The sequence below is a fragment of the Vairimorpha necatrix genome, chromosome 10 (assembly GCF_036630325.1).
Source record: "Vairimorpha necatrix chromosome 10, complete sequence".
NCBI lineage: Eukaryota > Fungi > Microsporidia > Nosematidae > Vairimorpha > Vairimorpha necatrix.
In genome coordinates, this window is record NC_088825.1 from 482,183 (window position 1) to 505,438 (window position 23,256).

A 23,256-nucleotide genomic window follows, 5' to 3' on the forward strand; every position below is an offset into this window, starting at 1 on the left:
TTTCTTCTTGAAAAAAATATATTAAAGGTACCAATGTGCAATAAGTGCATGACACCCATGACCAAAATTAGAAATAATTTGGACAAATATCGTTGTTACTTACGACGAATTGGGAGAAAATGCCCAAACAAAGGTAACATTTACAAAGAAAGCATTTTTAAAAGTTCTAGGTTAGACATCGAAGATCTTTTAATTTTGCTGTGTGAATGGGTTAAAGGTGTAAGCAATGTTTCGGCTACTATCGAATTGGATATAGATAGTAGTACCGTATCTCGCTGGTTTACGCGTTTTAATAACGCTGTATTCTTATCCTATTTCGACTACCTTCAAAACAAAACCATAGGAGGTTTAATTGCGTAGTTGAAATAGACGAGACATTGCTTGTTAAAAGTAAAAACCATAACGGTAGAATCCTTCAATACCAAGTTTGGGCCGTTATTGGAGTTGTACGAGGAGACAGCAATTCTTTTTTTTTCGAAATTGTTGAAAATCGATCAAGAACTACTCTTGTCGATTTAATAAAACGGAAAATCGCACCTGGATCTACAATTATTACTGATTGTTGGCGGGGTCATGAGGGGTTTTCGGAACTATGTCCGGATTATAACTATTTACATTTAACTGTAAATCATAGCCAAAATTTTGTAAATCCAACAACAGGCGCCCACACCTAACAATTGAGGGAATGTAGTCTGTAATTAAAAGGGAATTGCGCAAAGAAGGAACAAGCCATGGTTCTTTAATGAATCTCATTCGAAAACTTTATATGGCTCGTTTTAAGTTAATTTATAGAGAATCACTACTTGAAAGAATGTTATGCTTTTTTGAGATTAATAATATATCTGTTACCAGCGAAGGAGCTGGTGGTGGGAGAAGACTTGCTTTTAGAAGTAACTTGTTTATTTGGCATGCGTATTTTAGGGGTCTCCCTTAAATACTTTTCTTTGTTTGTTTGTTTACATGACAAGCGATGACAGTAAACAAACAAACAATAATGTTAGGGAAGGCACTTTAGCCTTATAACAAGCGGATCTGATATATCCGGTAACACTCTCCCCTCCTTAAGACAAGGCTTCACTTCCAGGGAAGAGGTAGTATCTTCTAACATTTTTCCGTCCTTTTCATACACTACGAAGTCACATCGATTTATAAGATGTTCTATTCCATTCTCTAGGCTTTTTACTTTATAAGCGCCTTTAGTCTTGTTCTTTGTAACGATATACGGTCCTATATATTTCTTGTCTAGTTTACTAGACATGTTCCTGTTTTTGATAAAGACAAGAGACCCTTCTTTTACGTCGTCAGCAATCAGTTTCCCTTTCATCTGTCCTTTATGCTTCTTAATCTTACTATTATTAATATCACATATAACTTCTTTTATCTCATTAGTTACTGTAGTACGCTCATTAAGGTATTCTGCTGGATCTATAAATAGCATTTCAAAGTCACTCGGAAGTTCTTTGATTATCTTAGGCAATGCGCCTTTCCTCCCATAAAGCATTTCAAAGGGGGACATCTTTAGTTCACCGATTGGGGACAGCCTATACTGCATAAGGATCAGTGGTAGTATTCTATCCCACTGATTTTGATAATCTGTTACCGCCTTTGCAAGTTTTACAATCAGGCTTTGATTGGTCCTCTCTACAAGTCCATTGGATTGAGGGTGATACGGACTGGAATATCTAAAACGAGCGCCGAAGAGTTCCGAAATCTTCCTAACAATCTGATTTGTGAACTCTAGCCCTTGGTCACTTCTTATTACGTCTACCGTTCCATGCCGGCTGAAAATATCCTCAATAATAAATTTTGCTATTTCAAACGCAGACTTATGTTTTACCGCCTTGGCTTCTACCCATTTAGTCATGTAGTCCGTTGCTACGATGATAAACCTTTTTCCGGAGGAACAATTGGGCAGGGGCCCTATACAATCGATTCCAATCATTTTAAAGGCTGACTCGAGTTTTGAGGGAAGGTTACAAAATTTTTCCTAGGTTTCTTGTGCTCTATACGCGCCTGACAACCGTTTTTTCTCTCCTGATATCTTTGGGGCTAATATCATTAGCCAGGTTCTGCGATTTTAAGAAGAGATTGTGGCCTCCGTACCTCCATGTCCTATGTAATGATGATTTTCTCTAATCATATCGTCTTTTGTTAATTTCGTGTCGGAACTTACGATATCCATACTCGACGCGTAAACCCTTGACAAGCAGTCTGGAAGGGTATGAGATTTCCCCTCCTTATATTCTATTTTGAATCTTAAATCGCTTAAGAACATAAGCCATCGTGCAATTCGTCCCTGGGGGTTCTTAACTTTATACAGCCACTGTAGAGGTTTTTGGTCGCTTCTTATCAGGACCTCGTCGTGCAGATACATTTTAAAGGTTTCTACGCAGAATATTATAGCTAGGGCTTCTTTCTCCAGCGTCGTGTAGTTCTTTTCATGCTTATTAAGCTTTCGGCTAGCACAACGAATCGTTACTTCTTCTCCGTCTTGTACCTGTTTCAAAGCACCTCCTATACATTCTTCTGATGCATTTGCTTCAATGATAAACGTCAGCGTTAAGTCTGGGAGTGCCAGCCATGGCGTGAAATAAGTTCTTTCCTTAATGATTCAACGTCATTCCGCACTTTCTCTGTAATTTGAAGCTTTTCGTTGATTGTTCGATGTATTTCTAGCGCCTTTTTACTAAAGTTGTTTATAAACATCCGATAGAATCCCAGAAGTCCGATTATAGAGTGTTATTGTTTTGCATTTTAATTTCAAATTCTTTTTCTAAAGGTCCCATACGAGATTTATCTGAAGTGAGCTATCCGGATTTTACACTGTATCCCAAAATATTGATATCCTTTGTCATAAAGTTGCTTTTATCAAAGTTTACCTTAAGCCCGTTCTCTGCTAGAATTTCCAATACTTCTTTTAAGTGCCCATAATGCTCCTCTAAAGTCTTTGAGTATACAAATATGTCGTCTAAATAAACGACTGTGGTCCTATTTAGCTGTTTCCTGAATATCTTGTACATTAGGCTCTGAAAGGTAGCTGGAGCATTAGTGAGACCAAACGGCATTCTCTTAAATTGGAATTTGCCTGACGGTGTCATAAACGATGTGTACTTCTTAGATGTCTCTTCCATTGGTATCTGGTAGTATCCCTTCTCTAGGTCTAGTTGAGAGAATATTCTTGCACCGCTTAGATATGTTAAGCATTCTTCAATCAGCGGTGGCTGACATACCTCTTTCACTGTATTATCATTAAGCTCTCTAAAGTCTATACATAGCCTATATTCACCATTTCTTTTCGGAGCGACAACCGTTGGGGCATTCCAAACGCTTGTGCTTTCTTCTATCACGTTCGACTTTAGTAACCTCTCCACCTCCTCTTGGATAAACTTTCTTTTGTCGAGGCTCAGTGGGTAGTTTCGCTTGCATATTACCTTCCGTTCACTCAGTTCGATTTTATGTTCCACTAACTTTTTCTTTCCTTTTGCGGTTTCCAGCTTCCTTTTGTAGTCATTAATCAATTTATGAACATTATAATTCGAAGATAGATCAGGTTTTGATAACTTTGACGGTGTCTTTTCTAAATTAAAAAGTTTATAGCACGTAATCGTTTTATTATCGATTTTAACTGACTGACTTCCATAGTCTATTTGAACATTATGTTTCCTCATAAAGTCTATTCCTAATATTATATCACCTTCAAGGTCTTCCACTACAAATAACGCTGTTCTGTAGTCATCATCATTAATTTTTATTTTAGTCTCCACTGAGTTTCTGATCTCAGTGCTAGCAAAGGCAGCTCTTAGGTTCACTCCTTGAACGGGTATGAGCTTTTCTCTTCTGACAAGATCATGATTAATGAATGAATTTGATGCTCCCGAATCAAACAGTATCTTCACTCTCTCTCCTCGGAATAACCTACTACTATATTAAAGTTATTATCCTCGGACGACGGAACTGCATTCATAGACAACACTTTCTTTCCTTCGTGTTTGCAGTCTCTAAATAGGTGCTCTCCACCACACTTGTAACATTCTAACTTTCTCTTAGTGTTATTAGTTTTCTTTTTCATATCAGACTCGGAACTCCTCTCCTTTTGCTTTGAGTTTTCGTTTCTTGTTCTTACTGTCTCGATTAGTTTTATGTTGTTGCTGTGAATCTTTAATAGATCATTCCACGATGTGGTTTCCTCCACTCTTTCTTTTAATGATAGTGGGAAGTACCTAGATAATTCTCCAATTATCTCAGTAACGTCAATTTTAGCCTTTTTGTTTAGCTTGATCAATTCGTAAACAAAGTCTTCTAAGTTCTGCGACTTCGGTCCAGTATACAGTTTCTTATAGAACGTTTTTACAGAGATGCTCCCTTCTCTGAGCTCTTCATTCCCATACTTGTTAAGAAATCTCTGTTTAAAGTCTGTGTAGGTTTCTACCTCATCTTCAATCATAGCCTCGTACCATAGTAGAGCCGAATCTCTTAAGTACTTCTTCGTGTACTTCATCAGCTTCTGATCCTTCCACTCTCCTTCAATGTAACTGAATTGGGTTAGCCATATCAAGGCATCCTTCCCAATTTCTCCTTGAAAATACAACATTCTGCTAGTTGTAACTCCCAGTTTTTCCATCATCGCTTCTAGTGTGTTGGTTTTGATCCCGTTGTCGCCAATGTTACCAGCGAAGGAGCTGGTGGTGGGAGAAGACTTGCTTTTAGAAGTAACTTGTTTATTTGGCATGTGTTTTTTATGGGTCTCCCTTAAATACTTTTCTTTGTTTGTTTGTTTACATGACAAGCGATGACAGTAAACAAACAAACAAACAATAATGTTAGGGAAGGCACTTCAGCCTTATAACAAGCGGATCTGATATATCCGGTAACAATATCATTTTTAAATTACGATTTAGCGCCCGAATTTGATTTTGAATTAATTGAATAAATTTTGTTTCCCCTTTTTTTATTTTTTCCCCTTTTTTTTATTTTTTTGGGGGTGGGGGGGGGGTAACATCGCAATTTAACCTAATCATCATATGTAAGAAAATTTTTGTTGAAAGGTCTTTTTGCTTAACGAAAAGTAGCCTAACTCCTTATAATGTACTCCCAATATTTAGCATTAAAAATGTAATTGATCAAATTTTTTTCAAAAAATTAAAATTATAAATTTTTAAATTTCTTCTCAATATGAAAAATGAAAACGGGCGCTTCGTTGCCGACCTTTGATCTAAGGCATAGTCGAATTTGAAATATTTCGACTCTCACTTCTAATGCTCGCTCGTTTATTGACCCTACAATCATGTACAGTTTTTAATTGTACTATCTTTCCGATGACGATTTGACAAATCGCTGTATATACTATAATCGTATCGTCGCCCTACCTCACTTCTTCAATCCTTTCTTTTCTTATTGGGTTTGATATTTTACTTTTTCAATACTTCATAATTTTTTAAGCCCTAAAACACTGGAAAATAACACGGGAATTTTTGTAGACTAATTTTCAGTTAATGAAATTGAGGTGCTCCGGAGGAGCTACCCCTGGATAAAAAAAGCTGTAGTAAATTACAGGGTTGTTTATTATTTTAGGCTCTTGGGGGCTTCTGTCAGGGATATAATCCCTGGCTTTGTAGCTCTTCTTTGATTGTGGGTTCCAAGGAATTATACATCGTTCCTCTGTTTCGAGATGTCTTTGGGGTTGATAGCCGAAAACGAATAAATAATTAAATTGAAAATAGATTGGTCAAAATGGCCTATTTCCAAAAAATGTAATCGATAATGTTAATATGTTTATTGTTATTATCCATAAAAATTAGGGGTTACATATAAAATATTTAAAAATTATCAACATCTCCCTCTACAAAATTGGCTCATCAACTAAAAGCTTTACCCGAGAAGCGTGTCTTTTTATTTTCTTTTTTCCTATCTTGATTATAAACGCATTATTTTTTAAAGCTTTATAAACACATCCCCGAACATTAAACTTGGGGCTTACCTTTTCCTATATTTCCTTCTTGTCTGATTAGCACAACCTCCCCTGGTCTAAACAATGTTCTTGCATACCTTTTCCATTCTTTTTATTGTATGTTATGATATTTTCCCTTTGAATCTGTCTTAGTTTGTCTTGTACATTTAATAAGGTTGCATCTTGTAGAGTCATTAAGATTTCTTTATGAAATGTGTTGTTGTAAATCTCTATAGCTCTTTTTAACTTCGTTTTTAAAAAACTGTCTTCCTTATTCTTAAAAGTTAGATCTTGTAGTGTCCTATTAAATCTCTCTACTCTACCATTAGATTGGTGATGGTAGAGAGACGTATAATGTAACTCAATATTATGATGCTTACAAAAATTGACGACCTTTGAACTTAAATTTTCTTTCGACTGATCTAATATAAGTGTTTTTATCTTAACCTTTTCGTTACTTCTTCTATAAATCTTACTACCTTTTCATCGTTTTTTGAACTAAGAACTTTTGCAAAACCTTTTATAGTAAAATAATCAATAGCCGATATAATATATTGCTTCCCTATTGGGCCTATTATATCCACCGCAACCTTTTCTCCTCTTTCAAACGCCGTAACAAAAATAAACTTTTTTCTCTTTTTTGAATTATATTAACAACATATCTCACATTCATTTACTACTTCCTTAACTAGTTTTTCTACCTTATTAATTTTGAGTCCTCTTTTTGTAATTTCATACTCTAATGAATGTTTCCCTCTATGTAATAGTTCTAAATGAATAGCTCGCACAATTTCTTTTTCTTCAACCTCATACTTCTCGATTTCTATATCCTTTCTGTTTTCTTTGTCTTCTTCCTGTTGTTTATTATCCTACATTATTTCCTCATCTTCAACGAAATCAAAATTTCTGCTTAGACAATCTACGTGAGGTATGTCTTTGCCTTGTCTGTACGTCGCCTTAAAGCAATATCTAGACATTCTATCTAACCATCTTTGAATTATTGGGGAATTTATTTCACCTTTAATAAGCACTTCTAATGCTTTATGATCTGTAATTACCTCGAATTTTGCACCATATAAAAAGTAATTCTAATTTTCCATGCCCTATAACATGGCTAAACACTCTTTCTCACTAATACCGTAATTAATTTCATGATCTTTTTGTTTTCTAGAAGCAAATGCAATAGGTATCTCCTCTCCATCAATGATCTGATTAAGCACTGCCGATTCCATACTTAGAAGCGTCAGCTGTCAAAATAAAATCTCAAGTATAAATAGGTTGAAATAATTCTATGTTCGTTTGAGAATCTCTTTGATCTCCTTAGAAATTTTCTCTTCTTCCTCTGTTTAAATGAACTGTTTCTTGTCTTTTAATAATTCATACAGTGGACTACATATACCGGAGCAGTCTTTAATAAATTTTATATAATAGTTATTAGTTTCAAAAATTCCTGTAACTGTTGCTTATCCCTTGGTGATTTTAGATCTTCTATTCCTTGTAATTTATTAACTAACAGGAGTACCTTATTTTCTTCTATATGGTGTTCTAAAAAGTCGATTTCACGCTGTCTAAAACTAGATTTGTCTTCATTTATTTTAAGCTTGTTTCTATCCAAAGCTTCTTTAATTCTTTTGTATGTCTCATCATGTTCTTTTTCATCTCTGCCAAAAATTAAAATATCATCACATAACAGAAACAGCTCTTTCCTATTTCTTCTTTAAGTGCAAAATCCATGAACCTCTGGAATATTACAGGTGAATTTTTGAATCTCTTTGGTCACACCTTCCATTCATACAGTCTATGTTTGAATCTAAATACTGTCTTGAATCTATCTCTTTCAATCAACTTAATTTGAAAACCCCCATATTCCAGATCCAACTTTGAGAAAAATTTTCTTCCACGCAAATTACATAAAATCTCGTCTATTCTGGGGATGGAATACCCTCCAAGTTCAACTATTTTATTTAACGCAACTAAATTTGTAGTCACTTGAATAGAACCATCTGGTTTTATTACCGGCCGAAGATTATTAAGCCATGTAGACTTAGACTCCTGAATGTATCCCTTGCTTAAAAGCTTCTGAATCGCCATTCCAACGCCTTCTTCCATGTTCTTTGACAATGTATATAAGCTCTACTACTTTTTTGCCCGCTTCCGTCTTGATTTCACACACATATCCTTCATCTTCTGTTTCCATCGTCTCCCTCATCCCATTTTTCCCGATCAATATTTTTTCAATTCTCACTTTGAGTAAAATAAAAAATTTTAAACGATAAACTTGGGATTTATACGTCAATTCAATAAATGTATGTTTGTTTACTATGATAGGCTTTTCAAGGTAGGTCTTAAATACCATTTCTTTAGAATTCCATTGAAATGGTAGATTAAACTTTTCAGCTACCGCGTTACTGATAAAGTTGTACGTTGATCCAGTGTCAAAAGTAACAGGAACCTCTTGTCCATAAAAATAAACTGAATTTTCTTTATTTTTAATAATGTCTGATAATTCGGTGCTTATTTCATTCACTTTCTTACTTCCCTGTTGATTATAATTGGTTCCCATACGACAGTTTCTTGCAATATGTCCTAATTTTTGACAGTTGTAACATTTAATGGTTTGTTTAGTAGTTTCGATTTTTAAACTTTCAAGTTTCTTCAGTAAATCTTGCATTTCTTGTTTTCTCTTATTTTCTTCTAAACATTCTTCTTCTATGATTGTCAACTTATCAATAATTTTTTCATCCAAAGATCCACTAATTTCCAAAAAATTTTTTACTCTTCCAAGTTCATCTCTTATCCCACCTGTAATAATCTCAATTATTTCTTCCTCTTTAAGTTTAAACATCCGTGAGGACGACTTTACATTCTCGATGTACTGTTTAATGCTTTCGTATTTGTCTTGCTTCATTCGGTAAAGTTTTGCTAAAGACACTTTTTTACGTCCGAATGTTTCTGAAACCTTCAAGTATTTCACAAAGTTCATTTTTGTACAACCTAAAATAGTCTCGTAGTGCCAATCGAGTAAATCGTAACTGGCTCTACTCACAATCAATTCAATCTTTCTCTCGTCCTCCATATTCTTAAAGAAGGACATCAACTCAAGTCTTCGTATCTCATTTACTATATTATCTCTATTAATCTCTTTATTCATGGGTTCTCCCTCATTCTCCACCATGTTAATATGTTTATTGTTATTCATTCTAAAATTAGGGGTTACATTTAAAATATTTAAAAATATATCAACAGATAAAATAAAATAAAATAAAAAAATTTAAGGTAGTTATAATACCTCGAAATAATATAATATTTTTTGGTCTAATATCTTACTTACTAATTACTTAGCACAATAAGGACTCACAATCTCTTCTGTTATCCATAAATTTCCTTCTGAAGTCCACAAACAGGAGTTCATATATCCCGTGCTGATTAGTATCAAGCCATTGTCTGATTGACATAGTTAGGATTTACAATATCATTTTAAAAGCTCTTTTTCGTATATTTACTTCTGTTCTGTATTTTAATTGGATTTCTTTGACATGGATGTGGAAATTTGTTTACTATTTAATCCCAAGCCATTAAGTAAGAAATAATTTTCAGTTTGTGTTTGTAGAGAGAAGCCACATGATTTCCAAGCAAGTCGAATTGAGGGTTATTTTCTGTTTCTACAGAATGAAGGTTGTTATAGCTTGTCATTGAAACCTCAATAACAATCACTTCCTTAAATCAAATTGTCCACATTTAGTATATCAGGCCCGTTATACATTATTTTAATACTTGAATGTATTCTACTGTCGACTCTATCTCGACATACTCGTTAGATACTTATTCTTGGACTATGTGATTCTTGATTCTTTCCGCATGGGATGGCTCATAAACCATACAAACTGTTAAAGTATGATCGAGTGCATCATTCAGCTATCTCATCTAAACATGCTAAACATACGATCACATTGTGTGGCATAAGATCTATCGTCATTGCAAATTCGTGACAGTGGGGGCATTTATCTCTTTCTCAAAGATAACATTTGGTCCTGTAATGGACATAAATCACCTATCTATCTTGGGCTTCGATTTCCTAAGCCCCTTTGCGGCCTGTTTTATGTAATAAGTGGATAGTCTCGCGGTCTAAAAAACTTCAAACGTTTTATTTTTGTTTTTATAATTCTATAAAGAGTTTTGGTTTGTGACTTTATTTAATTTTGACTGTGACATTTTGCTTAAGTCTATATTTATTTTTTATATATCTGTCTTAGTTGGTAGATATGTATAGCAAGTTTTCTTGGAGTTAAAAATCACTTTGCGCCTTAATACAGATTCTTTTGAGCTTTCAAATTCTTTTGCCAAATTATAATTGATATCTTTCTTTTTTATGTTCTATGCATTAAAGACCTCTTCCAAGTTCGGCTCCGAAGAGATATAATCTTTTTTGTTGAAGGCAATTGGTGGACGTGATTGTTAGTCGATAATTTTCTAACGTTGTCGCCTTTGTTTTTGTATTCTTTTGGTTCGAATCTATTATTCCTAAGTAATAATAAAAAGGATCATTTCATGTATAATAATTGCTTTGAACAAATGTTTCGCATTTGGCTTTGTTTTACATAACTTTTAAAAAATTATAAGATGGCCGCCCATGGGTTTCTTTGTTCTTCATTATCTTACCGCCGAGGCTTTCCGCAATGCCTAGATATTTATATTCCTCATCCCACTCTAGCAAATTATCTCTATATTTAACATTATAATTGTCGTAGTTACTTACTCTTTAATCGAGCATTTATAATTCTTGGATTTTTTTATATTCTTATAATATTTTAACCTCATCTTATGGAGGAAGATAACCAAATAAACATTTCACTAGCAATAATATTTGCAGCCGATTTTCTGCATTAATTTCTAGACCTACAGTAATGAAAGAAATATTTAATAAAAAGCAAATAAAAGATTTATTGAGTTAATTTAAAATTAAGATTAGATATTCATAGCACAGCTTTCCCCAGTATCGCTCATGGAATTCAGGTCTTCACAGACTTTGGTTTCCGTAGAATTATTTTGTTTTTTATGACTTCAAACTTAAAGCTTCATTCCCTTTTGCCGAAACCACTTCTTTAATAGTTGCCATATTCGCTAGTGCGCTTACATCTCTAGCCACTTCTTCCTCTCCTGCATCCCCCTGATCGTATCCTCGTCGTCGTTCCAAAGAGATAAACTCCAGAGTCTTCTTCGTCTTGATAAAAAGCAACAAATATTATTTAAAAAAATTGTTTTCATGATTCTGACTTTTGACTTTAAATTATATCATTGAAATTTAAAAACGCTTAAAAATTATCTAATCTCGAGCAAAATACACTAAAAACGAGAATTATGATTTTTACTTTACATACAACAAAATATATTGTACCCAAAAAAATTTAAAGCCTTTATATTTTTATATAAGATTAAATATGTTTAGAACAAGTAGCTAGAGGTGTAACAAACTAATTCGAATTTAAACTTTTGAATAAGAAGTGCTATATATAAAGACAGAAGGGCATTTTAACGCTCGTGAATTAAAATACCTAAATGGTAACTTAACTTATTACATGTAAATTATATGATCGATGTCGTGATTTATATGATAAAAATTGTTATAGTTAAGGTATTTTGAATGAAAAGTAAACAAAACATTCTGTAAAAAGTACTAAACTTAAACAAAACAAAACCAGATGAGGCTGAAGAAAAATCAACCACAATACAATGTACCCAAGAAGTAAACGCCCCAGAAAGCCGCCCATTGCTGTGGTCATGGCTTTTGGCAACTAAATTAAGCTGCCCCATTTTTGAGTGGCCAATAAAGATGCTGGAAGGTGTGCTAAGAAGATTTGGACAAATGCCAAGATATAGTTGGAAAGCTGTACATGGAATATATTTAGGAAATAATAACGTAGATATAAGTATCACGGATTTAAAGAAGAAATCCTAGTAACAAAGTAACCAATGTAAATGGAAATAGTGTTCACAAGCAAAGTTTAAGGAAGATCAGTGTAAAAGCGTAAAGCACTAGATTCGATTTGTAATCACATCTCTTTTATAGAGGCGAAACAAGATAACATGAATAAAAAAACTCTACTCAACTTTTTTTGAAGTAGTAAATATACAGCCTCTTAGGAATCAGAAAGAACCTATAAGATACCACTTGTTTTTCTCGATACAGAAGTTATTACATGTATTAATAAACAAATAGGAAACTATCTACAGAGTCATAATCCTGTAACTCTTGTCCCTCATAGCTAAGCTATTTCAAGCAGCTCAGCTTACTTATAAAGTTATTGTTATGAAGAAAAGAAGAAAGTTTTGAAAAATTGATAAAATCAGTAAATGGATTAAATTTTAATAAGAGAAAGTTAATTTTACTAACAAAGAAGAGAATCTCGGGGATTAGAAAGCTTTAAAATCATTTTTCAGCACAAATAAGCTTTCGTTTAAAAGTAAAATAGATAAGGTCAAAGTAATCGCAATACTATATAAAAAGAAGACAATATACTGTAAAAGAGAAAATGTTTTACAGGATATGTGAATACAGAAGAAAAAATCACAGTTTTGAATTGAATAGGAGCAGGTTTTATAGAAGCCTTGGCCAAGAAGAAGTAGAGACTCAACACAATGTGGCGGAAGAAGAGATTAAAGAATTTTGGTCAACGATGTGGAATGCAAGCAGCGAAAAAAAAACAGAACAATAGGGCAAGTATCTAAAAGAATTTCTTCCGTTACAAGACCAATCAATAACATATCCATCATTTAAAGAATTTGAGAGCATTATTAAAAGACTTCCAAATTAGAAGGCAGAGGTTAAATGGAATGTTCAATTTCTTCAAAAAAAGATTGACTGAATGCATAGATGCCTATACGAAAATATTAAGAATTTCAGCCTAGAAGAGATTGAAGAAGAAGAATAGTTTTACCGTGGGCTAACATATTTGATACCCAAGGGAATTCCCAAGAAAGGTGGCGAATTTAGAACAATAACGTGCATGTCAAATTTTTCAAGCTCACCGCCAAATGCAAAACATAAGTAATGCAATTAGAGATAGATTCAAAAGACCTTCTTGGAACTGTGAGAGGAGCCCAAGTGCTAAAGAACAAGTTATGCTTAACCTCTGCATCAATAAAGAAAATAGTAATGCATTAAGGACTACATGGATCGATGTGAAAAAAAGCTTTTGACTCTATCCACCATGAATCTTGTGAATTGTTCAAAATGTCTCAATTTCCCCGAGTGGATTTACAAGACCCTAAGAAACGTAACATCGAAATGGTCTGTCAATCGTGGATAAGGAAAAAAAAATCCTAGACAAGAAAATATCCAAGGGAAATTCTGTAAGGAGATAGTCTTTTACCCCTATACTTCGTATTATGCCTAGATTCGCTCAAAAGATACCTAAATATGAGACATCCAAAAGTCGGGGGTCGCTGGAAGGCGAAGAATAATAAACCAATCACCTATGTCGATTGATTGAATCGAAATTATTACAAAAGAAACCGAAACCGCAAAGAATATATCACTAGACGTTGATTAGTTCATTTGTAAAATAGGTCTGGAAATAAATATAACTTAGTCTGCTGCTAACAGTAAATCATGTAAAAATTTGGCCGATACAATTGATATTGCAAAGAGATATAAGTATCTAGGAATAAAGAGACCGATCAAAATAGAATAAAGCCCTGGACATTTAGAAAACTAAAAGAAGAAATTTCAAAAAGAGTAAGGACATTGGCACAGATGCCGATGAGCGGAAAGAATATGTTTAAAGCGATTAATGAATTTGTCATAAGTAAGCTAAACTATTACATTGGGGTTATTAATCTTGAACCAGAGGATTTTATAAAACTAGACACAGAAATAGGGGACTGCTAACAATCCTTAATGTACACAAACAACCTGTTTGTTAGGAATGGCTTTATTTGGCAAAACCAGATTTAGACAGGTGGCTAGTATGCAGCGAATTTAAAAGTTAATCGGCACTTTTAAATCTCTTATTAGAACAGAAAGAATAACAAAAGAAGAGCGACCATATTAAAGGTAGAAACTGAAAAAAGTCACATTTAGCTTTCTTTTTTGCCTTTTTTAAAGAAAAGTACGAATTGAAAGACCAAGTAAGCGATGCGAAAATGTTTAATGACAAGCAAAAAAGCAGACTGAATAACGATATTGAAAACAAAATATACCATAAAAAGGGTTCTAGGATAATTCACCGACTATCAATTCACCATAAACCAATTCACCAAAAAAATTGAAACATATATTTTATGGGATATCGATGATATATATATATATATGTTTAATTTAAAATTTTTTATGTATGGATCATATATATTGTGCAATATAGCATTTAAATATTATAATATTTATATCACTGGCGTGTTTACCGGGGAGCTTGCCTGTGGCAAGGAGGCATTCAATGATGCTACGGTTTGGAGTGCCGTGAAAACCGGAGCTTAGATGGTTTAAAGGAAAAGATTGTTTATTGTTACAGAAAGAGTTTGGCTTATCTGATTATAGAAGGAAGAGTGTTTGTTAGTGTTCGAGTGATGTAACATGTCGATAATGGATTTTCTTTATTTATAGTTAGAGTAACCATAGAAGCAAATGTGATATAACTAATCAATAATAACTGCCAATCATTGATCGTTCCGGTGAAGGATTGGCGTTTTAATTTTCATTGGTTAATTATAGAACATGTGGTATAATCCATTATACCACGATCACTAAATGAATTAAAAAATGTAAAAAGTATAAAAATGTTGATAAAAATTAATCTGAAAATGATAGATTATGGACAACGCGACTTCAATTCCTCAAAATTAGGCCATACAATGTACTAGTATATTTGTAGCATTAATGTTTTTACATTGCATTGCGGTGTAATGTTCTATCTAAAGATTTTGTAAAAAAGTCTCATCCAGTTCGATACCAAAGTGCAATGAAGGTATCTAGGCACACTTGGTAAGGCGCAGGTTTGAAAAAAAGATGTATGTTTCCATAAAAATTATGCATTGTTTTTAGATTTTTTAACATTTTAATTCTGAACCCCAAATTTTAATAATGCAGATCGAATATTTACCCTCAGAAAAAGGGAAGAAAAAATTAATTCTAGAAGGTCATCTTTTCTTTAAAGAAAAATAGGGTTGGGAAATAGCCAAAATATATTGGAAATGTGAATATTATCAAAAGTACAAGTGCAAATGTAGAGTGATTACAATGTGTAATGGGGCAATTAAAGTGTGCGGCGAACACAATCATTCTGAAGATGCTGCTATAGTCGAAGCCGATAAAATATAAGCAAATGTTCGAGCCTTGGCAAAAACCTCTAGAGATGCGCCACAATCAATTATATCGGATTGTTTGTTCCTATGCAGCCAAGCTGCAGCTCCAAATTGCCTTTGATTGACAATATGAAGCGTAGCGTTCGTTATATTCGACAAATTGCAGAAACCGGCCCGCACTCCCAAATTCGCGGCAAAAAAATTGAATTTACAGACGAATTTAAGGAAACGGCAAGAGTTGACCTCTTTCTATTGTATAATTCTTGAGCAGATGAAAACAGAATTTTATTTTGTCGACGAATCACAATTTACGGCTTTGGCAGATAGCCAACACTGGTACGCAGATGGCACCTTAAACCCCGTACCATTATTATTTCATCAATTGTGCACATATTACGGTCTAAAACAAAGAGCCTCTATTCCCTTGGTCTTCGCTTTATTGCCAAATAAATTAGAGCAAACCTATCTAAATTTCTTTGCACTTTAAAAGATTTGAACCATCATTAAATCCGCAATCCATAACTGTAGATTTTGAAAAGGCCATGATGAATGCTATTTCAGTACAGTTTCTAAAAAAAGTGTAAAAGGATGCTTTTTCATTTCCCACAGTGCATTTTTCAAGCCGTTCAAAATCATGGATTCAAACTACTGTACGATACAGATCCAGAATTTGCCCTGCAAATAAGATTCTAGCAGCCATCGCATTTGTACCTTCCAATTTTGTTGTTGAAGTTTTTGAAGAATTGTGTGACAGAATTTTGCTTTCGAAGCTCTGGCCGTCTATAGATTATTTTGAAGATACTTGGATTGGCCGCCCAAACCGAAGACAACGTCGAGCCCCGAAATTTGCATAGCACATATGGAATATGTACTCTGAACAATAGATGGTCTTCCTAGGACCAACAACTCGGTCGAATGTTGGCATCGTGGGTTCGAGTCGCAAGCTGGTGGTACTCACCTGAATATTTGGAATTTATAAATTGCTTAAAAAAAACATTTTTTAAATAAAGTTCGAATAGAACAATTATTGTCTGACTTTATAGCTCCTCCTTCTAAAAAAAAGTATCGCGATTGTAGAACGAGGCTTCTAAATGTAGTGTCCAATTTTAATCGAGAAAATATTATAGAATATGTTGGTGTCTTTATAATATTTAATTAATAAACCCCTTATGCTTGTTAACTCCTTCAAAAGAATATATTCGTGCCATTGCCCATAATCTGTCATTTTAATATTAAATTAATAGATTTTAATATTTTATATTATTTTTTTATTTTTATAAACATTTTGATACTTTTTACATTTTTTAATTCATTTAGTGATATAAATATATATTAATATTCAAATGCTATATTGCACAATATATATGATCCATACATAGAAAAATTATAAATTAAATATATATCATGATTATCCCCATAAAAAAATATATATTTCAATTTTTCGATGAATTTGTTTTCAGTGAATTTGTTTTCGATGAATTGATGTCGGTGAATTGATTTTTGGTGAATTGATGTCGGTGAATTCTCCGGACACCCATAAAAAGTTATATGAACAGTCTATAAATCCTAATTGTCTATCAGGGAAAGTTTTTTTGTGGTAAGAAGAGGAAATATAGAGCAACAGAAGAGGGGGGTTTATGCTTTGTGCAAGATAGAAATATTGTTCTTGGAGAATCAGTGAATTGCCCACACTGTAGAGGAAAAAGAAAGACAGTAGACCACCTAGCAACAAGATGTTATCGTATGCTATAATTTGGTTATACTAGAAGGCATAATAAAGCGGTTAGATGCATTCACCTCCAACTTTGCCTAAAGTATGGACTTAAATCATCTAAGAAAATACGAAACCACGGCGTGCAAGAAATAATAGCCATTGATGACGCAGAAATTTGGGTAAACAACAGGATCAACACTGATGTAAAGATACAATTTAATAAGCCTGATATATTTGTACTGGACAAAAAAAATAAAAAATAACGCTAAACGAAATAGAAATAACCTCCTATGATAATTTACAGAAAGTATAACAGTAAAAACTTAGAAAGTCTAATATCATAGCAAATGAATTGGGCCTAATGTACAAGTGCTTAGTTCAAATAATGCCATACGTCATGACATTGTTCTGGGTTTGTGACGAAATACCACAGCAATCATATTAATGCCATCAGCCTATTTACTATTACCGAAGCTTACATCCAAATGAGAATTATATAAAGAAGAAACTAGAGAGCATCTCCTTTGAACACCGGCAGGGACATGGCGAAGGAGGATCTGGAACCAAGAATATAGTAGAGGTAAAATGAAGATGGTGTGACCAGATAGAGTGCGCGGCAATTGATGTAAATTGAAGAAAAAAAAAATTCAATAGTAGCTTTTATATATAAATGAATTTAAAAAGGGTATGCTTATTGAAATTTATATTTTTAGTTTAACAAGGATAGGTTCCGCGTTAGCGTCTCCTGCTTGTAGGTGGCTTCTCGTCTCCATAGTCTTTTCCACATCGGCTTCGTCTCCTCTCCTTTGGTAGTCCAGAGAAATGCTTTCGCTTCAATATATAAATTTTACATTCTGGTAATTTAACACATGATTTTTATACTTTTCCCTTTAATTAAAATACTTAAAAAATATCAAAAAGCTTAATTACATGATGGTATTTTAACACTTCAAGATCTAACAAAAAACAAACAAAATATGTGGAAATATAAATCTATATTTAATCAATAGTCTCAAGAAAATGTTAAATGATTTTTTTGGATAGATATTGTGAACGTATACAATAAAAGAGTACGGAAGATCGAATATAGAGATGAGAGAAAAAGCTAGAAGCCTCACTAAGACAATTGCGATTTAGACATAGGTATATAGAGGATTCACATTTTATTGATTTTTTATACAATCAGATATCATAAATGATGTGTTATTTATCTATGAATAGATTTTATACAGGCTATAATTTAATACTGTTTTTTTAAAAAATAATTAGAGTTCGACCATGTTAAGTCACTTGTATATGAAAACTAAAGAGTTCTTAATAGAACTATTTTAGTTAAACCGAGTAAACATAACACTAAATTAGAACCGACCATTCAGAAATCACATTTTTTTAATTTAATATTCAAAATGAAACGATAATTTAAGCATATGACATTTCTAGTTGGTTATAAATATTTTAAACTTTTTCGTAACAAATATCATTGTTTTTATGCTTAACAATATTATTTATTAGTTAATTTTTTCTAATGATTTTCCAATATTTTGATCAACGTCTCGTTTATTTTTATACTAATATCATTATGTAGATAAGATATTAATATATCTTCTTCTAATATGGAGAGTGTATTTTTCATATTATTTTCGCACTGTTTTATTTCAATTGTGTCATTATAAAAAAAACTTCTAAATAAATCTATAATTACTTTTTGAAAATATATTATACTGTTGGCTCTAGCATTTTTTTCTATATTAATCTTTATATTTTGATATAATTTTAACTTTGCTTCCTTTTTATAATCATTTAACAAATCTTTATCAACACTTTTAACTACATTTTCTAGTTTTTCCATAAAATAATTATTTTTAAAAATCTTTTCAAGTTCTATATTCACTAAATTTCGTAATTCGTTCTCAAAATTTGCTCTATTCTTATAATCAAATAAATTCCCTGCGTCTCTAAGTAAAGCTTCGTCTATTATCTTTGTTATGTCTTCATTAAATTCTATCATATTTATGTCTATCAAAATATTCTTTACTCTATTTTTAAAATATTTTATTTCTTCCATTGATGTATTTTTATCAATTTTCTCTACGTCCTTCTTTAAACTATTTAAGATATCAAGTTTATTAAAATCTAAAAAGTTTTTAGATAATCCTCTTCTTATTGATTTATTGTTACGTTCTATCTCGGTTTCATCAAATCTTAAAACTTCGAGGACTTCGCTTTTTTTAGCGTTAAATGTATACCATGAATTTTTACAAGTATTATTTTCTAATCCTGTAAACAAGGACGTTATTCTAGATAAATATGTTGATGTGCTTATTCCGTAAACTTCAATAGTATTCATGTGGGAATTTACTAGTTCTTGAAATATCGTTAACAGGCTAGTCTTTTTTAATTTTCCTAGTATATATAGTTTTAAAATTTTTAAGGAATTTTGTGAAAAAATTTTAACTAATATATTGTTTCCAATATTTTTTAAAGTGCCAAATATCGAGTTATTATCGTTTTCAATTTCATTAATGAGGTTTTCTGCTTCGATGAAAAGACATATTTTCATTATATATGCATTAGATATGTATACATTATCGTTTAAATTGTCCAATAAATTTTTTATAAGTTCCTTTCTATTACATTCATCAAAATCTTCATTTTTTATGATTTTATCTAATTCATTTTCTTCTATCAACCCTTGATTCAATAAAAGATGACTAAATAATATATTTAACGCTGTGCGTGGTTTATTTAGAATTCTATTGGCGAGAAGGCCTATTTTGTTATGGCTATTCATTAATCTAAAAAATAATATAATTATTCTAAAATTTTCATTTTCTTCTTTTAATGCTAGAAACCTTTTAAAAATTTTTTGAAATTCATTAAAGCATCTCTTATCAATGTTTTTAATTCTCAAAGAGTATATAAAAACATCTTTTTTATGAGAAAAATAAATTTTATGATTTTTTATCTTGATCTCAAATGTACCATCAACAGACTTAATTTTGTTATATGTACAGTCCGGAAAAAACCCCTTGTAATTTGTTTTAATATTATTAATGTAGACATAATCAAACAATTCTCTAAAATGCTTAGATATAGTCATATCTATAATACCATTGAATGATGAGTCCGCAGAAACCAAATTGAAAATTTTTTCGGCGTATAGTTCTTTGACATTTACTTCAAAGAAACAATACACATGATTAAAAGTGATACAAAAACCTATATGTTTTATATCTTTATTTTCTACGTATGCAATATATGAATGCTGTTTAATGGGATCATAGTTATAATCATGAAAAATCTTCATTTTTGTTAACACTGTTGACAATAAAGAATATTCATCGAGAATATATTCATATGAAAGTTCGTCGTCAGAATTTCTATTAATATTTACTTCTTTGAATTTATTGATTATTTTTTTGAAAATAATATTATCTTCAAAATATTTTGGTTTGTAAATTAGTACAATAGATTCCATAAACTTAGAATTTATCTCGTTTTTTAATAAATATTCAAACTCGTATACTATAATTTGGACTGATTTATTGTCACAATGTAAGGTAATAGAATTTAAATTTTCTCGAATAGTGGCATTTGGCTGTATTCTCGAGATATCCGCATTAAGTTCATTTTTTGATGTATCAAATCGTATTATTACAATAACATATTGTTTTAAAAAGCTTAACGTGAGATAATCTCTCTCTTGTATCTTATAGTTTATCTTAAAATTCAAGCTATTATAAAATTGTTTACAATTTTTAATAATAAAGATAAAGTAAAATATTACAGCGATATTCATGGGTATTTCATTAATAACATATAAATAGATGAAAAGTTAAATTTTAATTTAATTTACAAACAATAAAAATTAATAAATAATTGTAAATATTGCTAGTTATATTTGGCCGTTCCGATCGACATGTTATTATCCTCGAATATAATGATGTATTTACAGCGCAATATTTGTTGAGTCAACTTTTTCCTACATATCATGGTGCAATATGAAATTGAAAAAAAAATAAAATATACTCTTTTAATACATAAGACAATTAGAATATTTTCAAATATATTGTTTTTTTTGTATTCTATAAATATATTACCTTTGCCTTATATAACTTTACGAAAAATTACGAAAATATTTGCTATTTTGTACAAACTTATTAATATGTATTTTTCAGTCTTTCGTTCAAATGCATATGCTACAACAAGTAATCCCATAAAAGAATGAGAAATACATTTTAGTAATTATTCTATGTTAGATGATGTTGTCGTTAAGCTGAATTTAAAGGTGGTCGAGCCATTGGTTATAATTGTGTATACCTTTAATGATTGGTTTATCATTAGATGTGTTGTACATCATAATGATAGAATGTGCAGATAGTATATGGTCATGAAATATGAAACTTGTAAACACCAAGATCAAATGCATATACTCAAGTCTAGAGCCCAAATTTTTATAAATTTTGAACTTGACTTACTTTCTTTATATTTATACGTAAAGTATTATATGGGTTATATAAAAACTTTTTGTTAGAGCACTTTGTAATTAGATATTTACGTCATCATAATTCTCGACAAAATAGGAAAGAGAGATCACATGTGTCATGTATCCGGGGTACATGGCCATTTTTATAATATCTCTCTAAATAGTTTTTAATGTAAATATGTTTATTGATGGTTTTAGTCTCTCTCTTGGATTCTATATATTCCATACCCTTCACAGACAGACTTTCTTTTATAGTTTATTTTTAATTTATTAATTGTTGTCAACGCTAAACACAAACATTGGCGTACTTACGAATGTAGTAACGACCATCCAACTTTCGTTTGTTTGTTTGTTTGTGTGACTCATCATTACATGCCGTTTAAGATGTTTGACAGCTGATCGTTTTGACAGTTGTCTATGTGATGTAGTCATGTACATCACATTCTGCCCTCTCCTAAAGCTTTAAATTTTTTAAAGATACCACTTCATTCTTATATATTCCTGACCACTCTTCATGTTTCAATATTTCGTCCGGCGGTTCTACTATTATATTATTTTTATTAATTTTTATTATTTCCTGCTTATTCTTCGTGTTTATATTTTCTAACTTTTCTTTGTGCTTATTTCTTATTTTATATGTCTTCATTTGTTTATCTTTATCACGGTATTTTATTTTTGTTAATTTAATATCTCGATTTCTTTTATTGTCATCTTTATTATTTTTTATCGCATTGGCAAACTTTTGGTCAATATCTGTGTTTCTTTTAATATTTTTATCTTTTACTTTTAATATGTTTGTTCCAACTACATTCTGTAGTTTCTCATGGCTAAGCGTTTTCGCTATTATTTCATCATTTTTCGATGTTTCATGTTTTGTTTTCACTTCTTTTGAATTTTTTTTATTAGTTACTTCTTGATTTTTTATTTTAATATTCTCGACTTTATTTTCTCTATTAAATACTACCTCTTCTGGTATGTTATTTTTCTTTATTTCTCTAATTGTAAATAATTTTTTTGGAACAATATTCGGCATTTTTATGTTTTCTAGATTTTTCTTAAGCTGCTCTGAGGTATTGTTTAGTCTAAAGCAATCCTCTGTATTGTGCGTACTGTTTTTATGGAGGCGGCACCATTTATTTTTCTTATAACCGTCCTTTTCGGTTTCAAATTTGGATCTATCATTATGAACTGATTCATATTTTATTCCACGCCTTTTTCCTTCAAAAATCAAACACTCTTCCACTGTTTCTAAATACGTCATGGTTTCTTCGACGTTATTTTTTCCAAGCTCTAATATCTTAAGACGAGTGGAAAAACCTAATCCCAAGAAAAAACTCTCTCTTAACTTTCTTTCGTATTCTTTTCTCGTTAAGTTTTCTAGTCTAGCATACTGATCTACTAGATTCTTTATTTCAAACAAATATTCTTTAATGTATCTAAAATTAATTTGTTTGCATGCCTGTAGCTTTAAATGTAGCATCTCAGGACTTGATCTTTGACTTAAATTTTTCTCAATATATCTTCTTATTTTCTCTAAATCTGGTAATGCAAATATTTGTTGCAATGCGGGATCTCGCACTAATTCTGCTAAGGCGATTTTCTCTTTTTTAAAATCCCATTTTTTGTTCTTAGAAATTTGGTTGAACTCTTCAAACCATGTATCTAACTCTATTTCATTAAATTCTTTGATATTTTTTATTATGCTTAAGCTTTTCTTAACTTCTAAATCGATCTCTTCGATCGTATACTTAAATTCTAACGCTTCCTTAGTTACTGCGTTTTTGTCCCCTTTCGATACTTTGTGGGAATTGA

The 23,256-nt window shown here is 31.7% G+C and overlaps 2 protein-coding genes across 2 annotated transcripts; both read right to left on the reverse strand.

The window, feature by feature from the left end:
* Positions 1 to 3,463: 3,463 nt before the first annotated feature.
* VNE69_10058 (reverse transcriptase domain-containing protein) lies at positions 3,464 to 6,620 on the reverse strand (the record flags this gene model as incomplete). The annotated part of the gene is made up of 3 exons (XM_065474780.1): positions 3,464 to 3,467; positions 3,601 to 3,827; positions 6,615 to 6,620. The coding sequence occupies 3 exons, from the start codon at positions 6,618 to 6,620 to the stop codon at positions 3,464 to 3,466; spliced, it is 237 nt and encodes a 78-aa protein (XP_065330852.1).
* An 11,860-nt stretch (positions 6,621 to 18,480) lies between these two features.
* On the reverse strand, positions 18,481 to 20,757 carry VNE69_10059 (uncharacterized protein; the record flags this gene model as incomplete). The annotated part of the gene is made up of 1 exon (XM_065474781.1): positions 18,481 to 20,757. One exon carries the CDS (start codon positions 20,755 to 20,757, stop codon positions 18,481 to 18,483), a length of 2,277 nt encoding a protein of 758 aa, XP_065330853.1.
* Between the last annotated feature and the right edge of the window lie 2,499 nt (positions 20,758 to 23,256).